The following is a 14,295-nucleotide window of genomic DNA, read 5'->3' as shown; positions in this document are numbered from 1 at the left end:
ACCTGACTTTACTCTCTGACTGCTTTTGAGATCTTCTCTTGTCTTTGGTGTCCTGCAGCTTCATGGTGATATGTGTGGGTTTCTTTGCATGCATTCCGATTGTAATCATTTCTGTCTATCAGCATTTTGGGGAAATTTTCATTCCTTATTTTTTTCAGATACTGCCTCTATCCCATTCTTGCTCCCTTCTCATGCTGTTATTCTCAGGGGATGAATATTAGACTTTTTCCTTTCCATGACCCTTTTTCATATTTTCTACTTCCTTGCGCCTATGTATTACATTCTGATTTAACTTATTTTCCAGCTCGTAATTCTCTTTTCAGCTATACCTAATCTGAAATGGTCTATTGCAATTTTAATCTCAAACATTTTATATTTTTGGTTTCATTTGGTTCCTTCTCAGATGAGTTTGGACTTCTTTCTTTAGTTGCTTGCTCTTACCCATTTAATCTCTTTTATTCTTTTAAGCATGTTAAACATATTTGTTTTATACCCTCTTTTGCTAATTTCAATACATGAAGTATTTTGAAGTCAGAATATGTTGGTTTTAATAGCTTGTTTCATTTTGCTTTTTGTACTTTTGAAATGAGAATTAATATTTATGAAAACTTTGTAAGAATTCTTTTAGAGCTTGTTTAAAAGTGGATTTCTCTGGGGATGATTTATATTTGTTTCTGCCACATATTTTGAACCATTAGAATCGAGAACCACACTTGGCCTGAAATTTTCAGACCACCTACATCGTGTATGTTCAGGCTACAAATCTTGCCAATGCTGGCTTTTGTTTGTGAATGAACACAAGAGATTTTGTTCCACTCTTCATTTGTAACAAGGTTCCAGAGCAGCCATTCTTGCATGTTCTGGGAGGTCACATACAAGGGAATGTTACTTCACCCTTGCACTGACGGTCTAATCTTTTACGTCTTGATTTAACAGGACCACTCCCATTACACATCTCGCTTTTGGTAAGGCATGGGGTTTGTCTTCTGTCTATTGCACTCTTAACTCAAATTCACACGAGGTTCAACAATATCTTCAGTATGAAAGCTGCCTTTAATACACTGCGTCGTCTCTGAGTTCACTTCGTTTTTGCCTTTAAGAGTTTGTTACTAATTTGCTAGTTCATCAATGCATGTGCTCTGCCACACTAGACAGAAGCAGGAGGTTTTTTTCTCAAAGCAAATAGGATAAATCACTAGAGCAGCAATTAAATAAGCCTTTAGAGTAGGAGTTTTTATTTACCACTGCTCTGAAGACAAGAAGACTCCTGGAATAAAGTAGAAATGAGAAACAGACAGGTTTCTACAAATATTAAGTGAAATCAAACAGTGTTAGAACCAAATGTCAGGTTACTTTATCTAACTAGCAATGGGACAGAATACTTAAAACTGGGACTTGGAAGTCTGGTATTGTCATCATTGAACTGTACTTATATTGTAACTGTTCACTTTATATAGTATAATGTGTATGATACTTTTAAAGTATGTATTAGATCACAGCAATTAAACTAATGTATGCCCCTTATTTATTTAAAAAAAAAAAGTATTCTATTCGTTAAGGCTGAGCCTAATAAACTAGTTCAAGAGAAAATGATAAAATTTAGTCAGCCATTTAGTACCTGGTTCCAAATCATCTTTCCTAAAATTTATTCAAGTAAATAATTATGCCAGGATATAGACATACCCTAGATGACTGAGCATACTTAATTAATTCATGGAATAAAAACAGAATGAGACTTAACATAGCCGCCTAGCATTTTATTCAGCGGGACCCCACCTCAACAGCTTGCCTTCTTTGTAAGCCTGTAAAAGCCCTCAATCCAAAAGAATAAGAAGTAAACATATTTCCCTACATCAGCGAATTTAGAAAAGATCAAGTGGATCTCATAAAATTGATAAATTTAACCAGTAGGTGTATAAAATAACAACCAACCTTTTTTCTCTTTAAAAAATCACTTTAAAGTGATTTTTCTGGACATTAGCCCAAACTTCCTATTTCGCATAAGGCCACTGAGTGCCTTTGCTAAACTCATTCAAAAATCATACTCAGCTATGTTTGGCAGAATCAAGGATCCTTAAAAATGAAATTGCTTTACAAACTATGACACTGATACAATGCCCCACACTTGTGAATCATTTCAAAAGTATAGCACTTCATATGCATTTTTCTATAATTGATGTTTTGAGTCATAGAGTGTATCGTTATTAAAGATAATAATAAACCCAATTGTAAAATGAAAGAAGTATTACAGCCTTGCTGATTTCACAGTAACTAGATGACTTACTTTCCATGCTTATTTGAATTTATTCTCATAAGGGGATTTTAGATGGCATAGTTTAGAAAAGAGAGAATGAATTTAAGTAGCAAAATTTTCACTCACTGAAACATCACAAAAAGTGCTGTTATATGCCCTGTTTCTATGGAGAGGAGTTTATAATATTTACTTTATATGATAAGAGTTATAAGTGGAGTTCTATGTTGTTTGTTCAGCCTATTATGCAGATGGTGCTTGATTAAAATCTATTTTAAACTACAGCGATTACTGCAAGATAGTGTGCATTAAACAGCTCTCCCAGCTCCATTAAAGGCTTTGGGACTGCGGCAGTTTATTTTAAATATGCTTATAGACGTTTCTAACTTCTCCAGGGACATTTCAATATCAGTGATTCTCTTTCTTTGATAGTCTTAACTCCTGTGCTCTGGCTTCTTAAGAAATACTGTTATCTAAGCAACACCATTAGCACATGCTTTTTTAAAGTGAAAGATTATTGTTTTCTTGTGATAAATAAGTTAAATACATCTCTATAATTAACCAATAAAACATGACAGGGGTGAATTACCAGAAGCCTTCAGGCACCTCTAGGGATTTGAGAAATAAATCTATGTCTTACGAGTAAGTTACATGAAGCACGTGTATCTCTGTAAAGCTTATGTGTAATATTTATTTATAAATAATATTTATTTAGGTATTTGTGCACTTATGTATTCGTTAGTGCTTTAACTGATGGTGAAATCAGTGTGTGGGTAATCAGGGCGACATTTAGGGCCTCAGCTCAGCCATGTTTTAGTTGCTATGATTTTCATACAATTTCTATGTTTGTTTCAAATTTTCTTTGCCTCATAAGTCTAAGCCTCTGCCTAGTGCTGTAGAATACCAGAGCAGATATGTATAATGATCCATTGCGTGTAAAACACTGTACCGATGCTATGAAGGACGTGAAGATTAATGGGACCTGCTCCTTACTTTCAATGTGCTTGTCATCATAAGGAATTCACATTTGTGCATTATATGGTTTCTTCCATATTCTAAAGATTATGATGGAATAAAATTTAACTCTCCAGTCTTAGCACCCTGGTAACTTTACAAATACTGTATGTACTCTAGAGCAGTGTCCAGTAGAAAATACTGTGCTGTCTAATCCAGTGACTTCTAGTCATGTGTGACTGCTTCGATTTAAATTTAACCAATTAAAATTAAATTTAGAAATTCAATTGCTCAGTTGTACTAGCCACATTACAAGTGGCTTATAGCCATATGTGGTTAGCAGCTACCCTTTTAGACACGGCAGAGAGCATATCTATCATTCTAGAAAATTTTACGAGACAGTGCTGCTCTAGATTTTAAAAGTCAAGTACTCTCAGAAAGTTAGGATTTAAAATTATAAGCTTCCATCCATCTATGCAAGAAGTCCGGATCCAGACAATATCTAAAATTAAGGTCCAGGGACAGATTATAAATCCATTTAGCTAACTTTTCTACCACAGTCATATCTATCATCATTGTGTTTATCCCAAATAGTTTGTGGTCATAAGAGCCAAGTATCTTTCAAAGTGCATCCGTTACTGACATGAAAATGGATCCAAATTACAGCAGCATTTCTGTCTTCAAGGAGGCTTTGGACACAACAATGATCATGTGTTTTTCACACATGTGATGAAGCTACTTCCAAAAGTAGGCCTTACAAATTCCCAGTTCATCACACAGAATCTAAAATGGCAGCTCATTTCTGCATCCTTTCCACACAAGAAAAATGAAAAATAAAAAATAAGATCCCCACAGATCAGGGGGCAATGCCCAGTGTTCGTAAGACAAACAGCTTTATATTTCATAGAGCAAAGCCCAAGTACTTGGGTACATGAGAGATCAAACTACAACAAGGAGTTTCCATCCCATTCTATTGCATTTATAAAGAGCAAAGATATTGTGAATATTCACTAGTCCTTTATGCAAGAACATTGAGCAATATAATAAACAATTCCCTCCAAAGTACATTTTATCTCATAAAAAATGGAGATCTTTCATTCATAGTTTTTCCCCCATATGTAAGTCTTCAGTGGAAGTCAGGGCATTGTCTTAGATTATAGTTCAGTTCTACAAGGGCAATTTTATAAATGTTCAGAATATTATGTTCCAAGAATCTAGCTTTGGTGATCTAGTTTAGTTATTGAAGGAGAGGCAGTGAATCTTGAGTAATGAATATTTTATGTGTATCCTTTAGATTGGTCTTCTCAGATGCCAGTTTTCTTGCATGGCAGAAAATTCAAATCAAAGTTAACATGAGTATTTAAAGGGAAGGCATAGTGTGATGTTGACTGAAAGCAGATCAATATGCTCTTGTTTTTAGGCACAACAAAGACAAAGATGATATAATCTTATAAGACTGGCTGGTAGTCTGCTTTAATGGGGGCAACACCATAGCTTTACAGTCTAGTGCCTCTCAGGTACTCAATCAGATATACAACGGAAGCCCCAGAGTTACACTCTATAATGCATAAATGATGTCTCCTGAGCCTTGAAAATGTGGAGGCAGAAGTCATGAAATACTTGCTTCTATTAAATAAAACTTTGAGCAACATTGCATTCAGCTAGCCCTCCAGGACAAACCAGGAAAATAGGTAAAGCCTCCAGGCAACTAACAAAATGGATTGGCTGCGTGGAGTTATTTAGGCTTTTCTATAGGGTTGCTATCCATTGCCTCAAAATGATAACTGGTGGTTTTCATGTGATTGAGCCTCTTACTGGCAGTAACAAGTTCTCCTGCTTCTTCGGGACATCCCTAAAAGTAGGGCCTGTTGTCAAATGCAAGAGGATGACTGTCCTCCTACCTGTTACGGCAAGGAATCACACTTCCAGTAGATCTAAAGCCTGTACCATACTGTCCAAATACCAACTTAAAAAGGAGATAAGCATGATGATCAGTGTTTCAAACACAATTTTGGACAATAGAGGAGGAAAATTGTCTTAGTCCATTTTGTGCCACTGTAACAGAATACCTGAAAGTGGGTAATTTATAAAGAACAGAGATATATTTCTTACAATTCTAGAGGCTCAAGAGGCCCTTGGCGAGAGCCTTCTTGCTGTGTCATCCCATGGTAGAAAGCAGAAGGACAAAGAGCGCATGTATGACAGAGAAAGAGAGAGAGAGAAAAAGTTGTCTTTTTTCTGTCTTTTTTGTTCTATCCAGGACCCCAGCCTATTGAAGGGTGGCTGGCCACATTGAGGGTCTATCTTCCCCACCCAGTCTCCTGACTCACCCCAGTCTCCTGACTCACCCCAGTCTCCTCTGGAAACCACCCTCACAGACACACCCAGAAGTAATATTTTACCAGTTCTCTAGGAATTCCTTAATCCAATCAACTTGACACCTAAAATTAACCATCACAAAAACGATTTAAATAATGTGGAGAAATCTTTTAATAAGAGCATTTAAATTGCATGATAGGAAATTTATCTCTATGATTGACATTTGATTATTTTCCAGAAAGATTGATATAATCTGTAATCATGGAGATTTCAATGTGTCAGATCATTAATTTTTTAATTAAAATTTAAAATGAGTCTAGGTAATATTCCATATGAATAAGCATTCATTTATTTCTGTACTTTGTTCCCAATTTCTCTCAATCTTTGATGAAATATGAGGATTACTCTTTTTGCAGCTTTATTGAGGTATAATTGACAAATAAAATTGTATGTATTTAAAGTGTACAACGTGATGTTTTGATATATGTGTACATCATGAAACGATTACCACAATAAACTAATTAACCTATCTGTCACCTCACCTAGTCACTTTTTAAAAATGAGAACGCTTAAAACCTACTCTCTTAACAAATTTCAAGTGTACAACACAGTATTAACTATAGTCATTGTGCTGTATGTTAGATCCCCAGAACTTATTCATCTTATAACTGAAAGTCTGTACCCTTGACCACTCTATCTTTAATATTCTTCATTGTGGACCTTGTTGACTCCTTTTGTCTCCTTTTAAATAAATATTTTATGATTGTGAATGTAAGAGTGGCCATGTTTACAAAATATTATCATTTTGCATTAATATTTTTATTACTACTATAACAAACGTTAAGCATTTACTATGTATCAGGGACCATGATACGTGCTAGTGGGCAAAACCAGGCCCAACCCCTGCCTTCATAGTGCCTACACATGAACAGGAGTAGATCTAACAACCACATACATTATTGTGTAATTACAAGCTTGATACGTGCTATGAATGGAAATATACAGAGCTAAATAAGCTTGACTTAAGTTTGAAATATCTTTGAGACTTGCAAATAGAGATGTCAAATAACAGTTGTTTCTGTGTGTGCAAAACTCAAGGGAAACATGAACTTGACCACCATCCACCCACAAATAGTAATGGAAACCCTGCTTACATGTGAGATTACCTAAGTACACTCACAAGAGAAGGGAGTTTACTGCAAAACAAATCAGGAATTGCTACCAATTAATGGCCAGGTGGAAAAGGATGACCCTAAAATGATTCTGGAAACATCAGGGCCAGTGAGGTAGGAGTAAAACTCAGAGAGGGTGGTGTTAGGGAACCAGTGGGAGAGAGGGCCCTCACAGTGAGAATCAGGTAAGGGGGAGACTCAAGCATCCACTGGATTCAGCAGTGTGGCCAGTGGAGATCTAATTGAGAGCTAAGCGACAGGAAAGCACACGGAAGTAGGTTGCAGAGGCTGCATCAGGCCAGCACAGCCAACCACTTGGAGGAGTTTGGTGGTGAAAAGGAGAAAAATATGGCCATAGGTAGCCTTGGGGCACAGAAAAATTTTGCTTGTTTGTTTTGTCTCTCAAGATATCGAAATGCCAGTTGGAAGAGTTCAGAGGGTGTGACTGAGGCCAGTCTCCCACCCCTAGGCATCTGCTTTAATCTGTGTAGGGTAAGACTTGGACATCAGGGTATTAAAAGCTGACCAGGTGACTCTAATGTGCAGCCATGTTTGAGAAGCACCATTCTAGGTCATATATATGCCTATGTGTTTTAATATAGCATTATTATGCCAGTTTGTCGAATATCAAGCACCAGACATGCTGAGTCTCTGACAGATTTACATGGTGGCCAGTGACTTCACAGGATCACCTCTCTGATCCATCTCAGGGAAGTTATCATCTAGTGTTAATCTACATTAGCTTGTCAACTTGGTTCACAGCATCCTGTCCCCCTGGGGTTCTTTGATCTGCTTCAGTAGACAATTTCAGAATGATAATCTTTTTAATAGGTTTCTCAATAAAGACAAAGACAAAGAAATCACTCAGCTTTTGCTTATCTCTTTTCGGTGCTTGGGTATATCTTTCATACTGACTATAAGGTATCACATATTAATATTAAAGTACTTTCCATCCACCCATTCAGTGAATTATTTTGAAAGTTTATACCATGTCATAATTGATATTTGAATACGCTGTTAAACTTCTACACATATATAAATATATACCATCTTAGTCATTATAAAATGGCACCATACCTGGTTTTCACTAGAGGAAACAGAGGCCCGGAGAAATTAATTTAACCAAGGTAACAGCTAAAAATAATAAAAAGAAGGCATGAAGCGAGTTCCTCTGAAATCATATCCACAGACCTCTCTGTATATCATGCTTCATCTCCAATGGTGGCAGTTATTTTACACAAATACCCCACCTAGGAATTTGTCTAAATAAGATACATATTACATTATATCTGCAGAGAGAAGGCAACTACAACCACCACAATAGAAGGTGAGGGTACAGAAGCTGCATTGACACTTCGTTAGGGGGCAAGGCATGTGGAAATTGAATCCTTCAGATGCAGCCCTATTTTGTATTCATGTAGACTCATATAATTTTAGAGCCGGAAAGAAATCCTGTCCAAAATGCTTTATTTTAGAGGTGGATGAATTGATATCACATCTAGTTAGTAACAAAGATATTATTCAAATGCAGCCATCTTAAATATGTTCAATGTGTTTTTTCCCAGTTGTATCAGAATAACAATTAAAATTATCAAAATATTCATATTTTAGGAACATGGGAGAAAATAGAATCTACTTTTAAATTGAGTAAAAACCTTTTCTAGAACTCTCTAGAATCTAATTTCTGGAGGTGCACTCTCCGATATGGTAGCCATTAGTCATATGTAGCTATTTAAATTTGAACAAAGTTAAAAATTTAGCTCCTGATTAACTCTAGCCACATTTCAAGTGCTCACTAGCTTTATATGGTTAGTGGCTGCCATATAGAATAGTGCAAATCGTAGAACTTTTCCATCATTGGAGAAAGTTCCATTGGACAGCACCGATCTAGGGTCTAGACCATACCATTCTTTAAACCATGAGCATTGCTGGGTTTTCCTGGCAGCATTCCGTAGACCTAGGGGCAAAGTCAAAAGCCATTTGACTTTATTTATTGGGCATGCTGCCCCCGAGGTTTTAAAGCCATAATTAGAAAGACAAGGATGGCTGGGCACGGTGGCTAACACCCGTAATCCCAGCACTTTGGGAGGCCAAGGCAGGTGGATCACCAGGTCTGGAGATCGAGACCATCCTGGCCAACATGGTGAAAACCCATCTCTACTAAAATACAAAAAATTAGCCAGGTGTGGTGGCGTGCGTCTGTAGTCCCAGCTATCGGGGAGGCTGAGGCAGGGGAATTGCTTGAACTCGGGAGGCGGAGGTTGCAGTGAGCTGAGATCACGCCACTGCACTCCACCCTGGCGACAGAGCAAGACTCCATCTCAAAAAAAAAAAAAAAAAGACAAGGATAACTTCCTTAGAAGAAAACAAGTTAGATTGTTCATCCAATAGTGTTACTACCAGAGAAATCTGCTGTTGACACAGTTACAGTGTAAGAGAAAAAGTTAGGAATGTTAAGGGGTTGTATTTAATAGTGTAATAATATAAAAAGAGCCAACTTTTTTCAAAGCTAGGTAAGTAAAGTTGGGAGTAGGATGAATATGAAGACTACTTGAAATATGCAGTTTCATCTGGGAAAAAAAAATAACAAAACAATGTGTCCCTTAGAAAAGCCTGTGTTTGAGTGATGTGAATGGGTGAGTATATGTGTCTAAGTCTCAAAGGAAAACAACGATATGTCTTGTCCCCAAATTGTCTCAGTTCCCCTATAATTCTATTTTGATTTCTCTTTCAGATCAATGGTGGAGAGAAGCGGCCTGCCTCTGATATGGGGAAAAAACCAAAAACTCCCAAAAAGAAGAAGAAGAAGGATCCCAATGAGCCCCAGAAGCCTGTGTCTGCCTATGCGTTATTCTTTCGTGATACTCAGGCCGCCATCAAGGGCCAAAATCCAAACGCTACCTTTGGCGAAGTCTCTAAAATTGTGGCTTCAATGTGGGACGGTTTAGGAGAAGAGCAAAAACAGGTAAGGGATTCCCAGTGGAATGGGAATCTACATAAGCTGAGATTGTGCAGTCTGAAGAAATGGCTTCCCAGGGCTTCGGGTAAATTCTTTAGATCCCAGAACAGACGCTGAGAATGTGTCCCCATCCGAACCAGACTTTCTGAGACGTTCACATAATGTTATGCTCCTTTATTACTCCTCCATAAATAGCATGTTGATTCCTTTGTTTCAAAGTTTATATAGTTTAGTTACTTTTGGAAGCACTTTTACATATCTCAGCCAGGATTGCCTTATTCCTTAATGTTGCCAATGTGAACATAAAGACTGAAAAAAAAGTCCTAAAAGTATTTTGAAAACTGTCCACACCTCTCTTCAGCACTTACTATTTACCATTTTGTCATCAAAACCCTCTTTGCTCTTTGCTAAATGAACCTCAAATTCAAGGGTTTCCGCCCCTAGCCATTCCCTAAAGACCGCCAGGGGCTGTTATTCAATCCCCCATATGTATTTACACCGTATTTTTAGGCTGTGTTAAATGGGACCAGATGCCTGGTTTTTTCCTTCTCTCATGTATTGCCCTGGTGTGACTGAGGACCATGCTCAGGGAAGGCCACGTGAGACACCACGGACACAGCATAAATAGCTCAGAAGGTCTTAAAGAGGATTGGAGTCACAGAGAGAGTGAGGGTTCAGTGAGAGGATGGAGCCAACCTAAGCAAAGAAGCAATGTTGATCCCACATTTCTAAACCAGGAACTAGATGGCCATGGTCACCATCTAAAAATCTCAGCATCACAAAGAAAAATTTAAAAGCATTTTCATTAAAATAAGTGATTGAAATAACTATGTAGGTGCAGTTTTAGCCATTGCAGAATACTGAATTGCATTAATGATGAACTAGTCTCATATTTTATTCTTAATTAGAGACACCAATCTTTCCTCATTATGTCCAGGAATTATATAAATACAGAAAAGCCCACACTTATTTATGCATCTAGAAGGATCTATATATTGTGTTTATATTATATATGAACATCTATAAAGTATATAGTGTCTTATAGTTTTAAAAGCACTTTTGCATTATTTATTTGATTTGTTCTACTCAATACTCATAGATATACAGGGAAATTATTACCCAAATTTTGCAGATTACAAAATGGGGCCATATAAATTAAATTCATTCGTTTATTCAACAAATATTTGTTGAGCACTTATGTGCCAGGCACTGTTCTGGGCACTGAGGATAGAACAGAGAATAAGACAAACAGACCCCCATTGTGTTGAATGATTTATCTACAGTTACATGCCTGGTACCTAGAATTACCATGAATAAAACTTGTCACTCAACTTACAATGCTTTTCCTAACAAACCCTATGAAATTAATGATGGGGATAATGACAAAACCAGTTGCTAAGGAAACATAGAACTTGCTCTTCCAGGTCCCTCCATTCTCTCTTTTCTGTAAGTCAAAACTGTCTTCTAGAATCTGAAATCTCTACGTATTTCCCTACATCCTTTTCAAGATTGCCAGCCTGAAGGAGTGCTGTCCTAGGAAAGCACAGGCCTGCCATATGGAGCTCTGTGTTGCAAGAGTTTTCTTTAAGAACAGGAAACACACCACCAAAACGTTCTCTGTACGCTCAATTAAAATACCTACTCACCATAAGAGGGTAGTTGACATTGTATTATGGGATTCTAATCGAAACCTAACATATTGTTGCAGAATTTTAAAGCTAGTTTCTATTCTAACTTGGGTCAGTTTGCTCTCACCCTGCCAAACCTGAGGTGTGGTTCCCAACTGATGTTGGACAGTCAGGGTGAATTCTACAGTGACTTGACTTCTCCACTCAGCAGAGCCTCACTGAATGAGAAACTAAGTGTATTCCAACCAGCAATCCCAACCCCCTCCCTGTTCCCTTAATGTCACCTTAATGCCTCCCTGCTCCACCCATGATGCCACATATGAAGACATAACTCGCTGTCTCCTCCAGTAAGCCCTCTGTGCGTTCTTGAATATGCACCTGGCTTCAGTACCATAAACTTTGTTGCTTTGTGAGACAAAATTTCCTGGAGAAAGCATCCCAAAAGCAATTCCCTTCCCTAGGGATTGGGTACAGCAATTCTTGTTCATCTGAAGACACGTGATTCCCCTGTGAAGGCTCAGCCCCTCTTCCCTACCTAAGACTTAGTGACTGAACTAGGAGTATTGTTTCAAGGCTCATTTGTGCCTCTTTAGTGTCTACTTTGCCAAACTCTTCATTTCTGGAAATATCAATCGCCTGCTCTGCCACTCACCTTACTTCTCTTATCTGTCCTCTGACCCCAGTTACATTTTCCTAATCATTTTCCATATTCAAGAGCAGTGGTTTCTAAAGAGGGAGGTCTGCAAAGGCGTTCCCTAGCCCACGATTGGTTCTTTACATTGTCAATATTAAAAAATAAATCCCTGTTCTCATGTTTCTGATGGAAAAGAATAATGTTCTTATGATGAAAATCAGATAGTTCCTCAAGGCAGTAAATATCAGGCAGCAGATTTCTTCCCACTAATTCTATTACACTAAGGCTTTTTATTTTTAATATAGCAAGAGGAGAATATTAAGATAGCATTTTGCATTCATTTTGTCTGACCATCAAAGTTATTTACAGACCCCAAAAATATGAGATTCACTACTCTCAACTGTCATGTTAAAAAGGGAAATCACTCCCATTTTCCCATTCTGGCATTCAGAATCGAGGCTGGTCTCCCTAATGTGGATATAATTACAATTATGTGCAAGGCTTTTTAATTGTATACATATGATGGCAAATATTTTTCTCTTTCTCTTTTGTATGTTTCTCTTTTGTAGGTTTCCTATGTTGCCTAGTTTAGTAAGTAACTTGTAATGAGTCTACCTTTGGGTTGTCTCTCAATGAAAATAGGGTTTGGGGGAGCAAATTCATTTTATAAAGGATAAAATTATATAATAGTTGACTTATATAAATCATTTGGTATCATAAAGCAGTTTCTCAATCAAAATCCAGTTGCCAAAACAATTATGCCAAGATTGAGAGAAATAAATTTTTTTATCTTACAAAAGTAAATGTTTTAAAATTTGAACACTTGTTTAAGAGTTACCAAAACAAGGCCTTGGGATGACTAAAACAGTTTTGGTCACTCTAAAATGATTTGTCCCCATGCTGTATGCTCCTTTGACTTCACAGAAGTTCAACATAACCTATCATGTGAACCTAAAAGATGATCTTGCTTAACCAAGAGAGTGAGGCTGCAGATTATGCCTAAAGGTATGGTGTAGGACACACGTTGGATGCAGGCCTGTGCCAGAACCAAGCAGGGAGAGGGTCAAATTAATGAAATCAGACACTGCTTACAAAAGGGAGCACATTGCACCGGCTGGGCCACTGCTCTGCTGCTCCACAGCAGCCCTTCTCTAGCAGTTTGCTAGAGTCATCGGCAGAGCAAACGTGCCTGCCTGAAATGCACATTTGGGCATCCAGAAAATTTCAGCAAAATATCCCAAAGTGTTAAAACAGTAGATTACCACCTGTTCTCTCCCTTTATGTTAACTCATTGTGCCAACATACTATAATATCTCCGTTTCAAACTTAAATTAATTGTGTTTTGTTCTCATTTAATATTCAAGTTGGGGAGCACACATACTGCTATGTATTTTTAAAAGAACATTCCTGGAGCAGATTCGAGGCAGACTATTAAAATTCAAAATTTTGGACAAATATGCATGTTACGGAACCAACCATGTGATGCTGTTGGCATTATGTAGGCAGCTGGTTCCGGTGGAAGACTAAGATTTCATGTGCCACAATTGTTCCAAAATTCTGTTGTCATCATAACCCACAATTATGAACAGCTACAAATATAAACACAAACTGGGAAAAATGGTCAAAATTATTGATGACTTATTGGGGGCCTCAGAAAATTACAATATTTAAGGAAAAACGGCTATTAGTGAGATTACAATTGCATGTTTTCTTGACAGCCAGAGGGAACATGACTAATAGAGCTGCTGTGTGTTTATATCACATGCTTCCTCATTGTGGAGTATAGGCGGGAGTAAGAAGCCACTGCAGAAGGGCAGATCTTTATTTTCAGAATCCATGGTGAGTGAGAAACAATATGTACTTTGGTTTCTGTGAAGAATCTTTCAAAGAAGAGAAATCAAAAGGAAGCTGAAAGAAGCGATAAAAATCCTCAAGGAACACAAAACCTCCCTTATGAATCATTCCTACCAAAGCCACTGAACAAACTCCACATATCAGAGATCTCCCCATTTTAATACTTTGGAAGATGGTACTGAATCTGGAATGGGAGCAGAATTGTGTTTGGGATTCCAACCGGGGGTTTTAAATGCTAATGACTCGTAAGACAATGGAGAGCCCATTTCAGAAGCATACTAAGTTGTTTAAAAGGCACCAGATGGAGAAGGAAATAAAACATATGTATTGCTGTGATGTTGGTCTCTGCTACTTATCTTTCACGGACTGGAACCTGCAGAGAAAGAAAAATAAGTTAACAATATCACACCCTTTGTATTAGGATCCTAGGAGTTTGAGCAACCCTCAGCAGCTTTTTTATGAGGTTCCAGCTAAATTTCCTGTCTACCTCCATTATTTCTGAACTCTCTGATTCTGGTCATTGT

At 37.5% G+C, this 14,295-nt stretch overlaps 1 protein-coding gene across 4 annotated transcripts in view; it reads left to right on the top strand.

The window, feature by feature from the left end:
* Positions 1 to 14,295, top strand: part of TOX (thymocyte selection associated high mobility group box) — a 305,464-nt gene that overhangs the window by 264,377 nt on the left and 26,792 nt on the right. For all 4 annotated transcript variants that reach the window (XM_003809058.6, XM_008961194.6, XM_055116574.2 and 1 more), the window contains one exon: positions 9,431 to 9,661. In XM_003809058.6, coding sequence (XP_003809106.1) covers positions 9,431 to 9,661 — 231 coding nt within the window. The remainder of the gene's footprint in view (positions 1 to 9,430; positions 9,662 to 14,295) is intronic.

Source organism: Pan paniscus, chromosome 7 (assembly GCF_029289425.2).
Source record: "Pan paniscus chromosome 7, NHGRI_mPanPan1-v2.0_pri, whole genome shotgun sequence".
NCBI classification, from domain to species: Eukaryota; Metazoa; Chordata; class Mammalia; order Primates; family Hominidae; genus Pan; species Pan paniscus.
The sequence above is the reverse complement of the archived record's forward strand: the minus strand, read 5'-3'. Positions and strand labels throughout refer to the sequence as shown.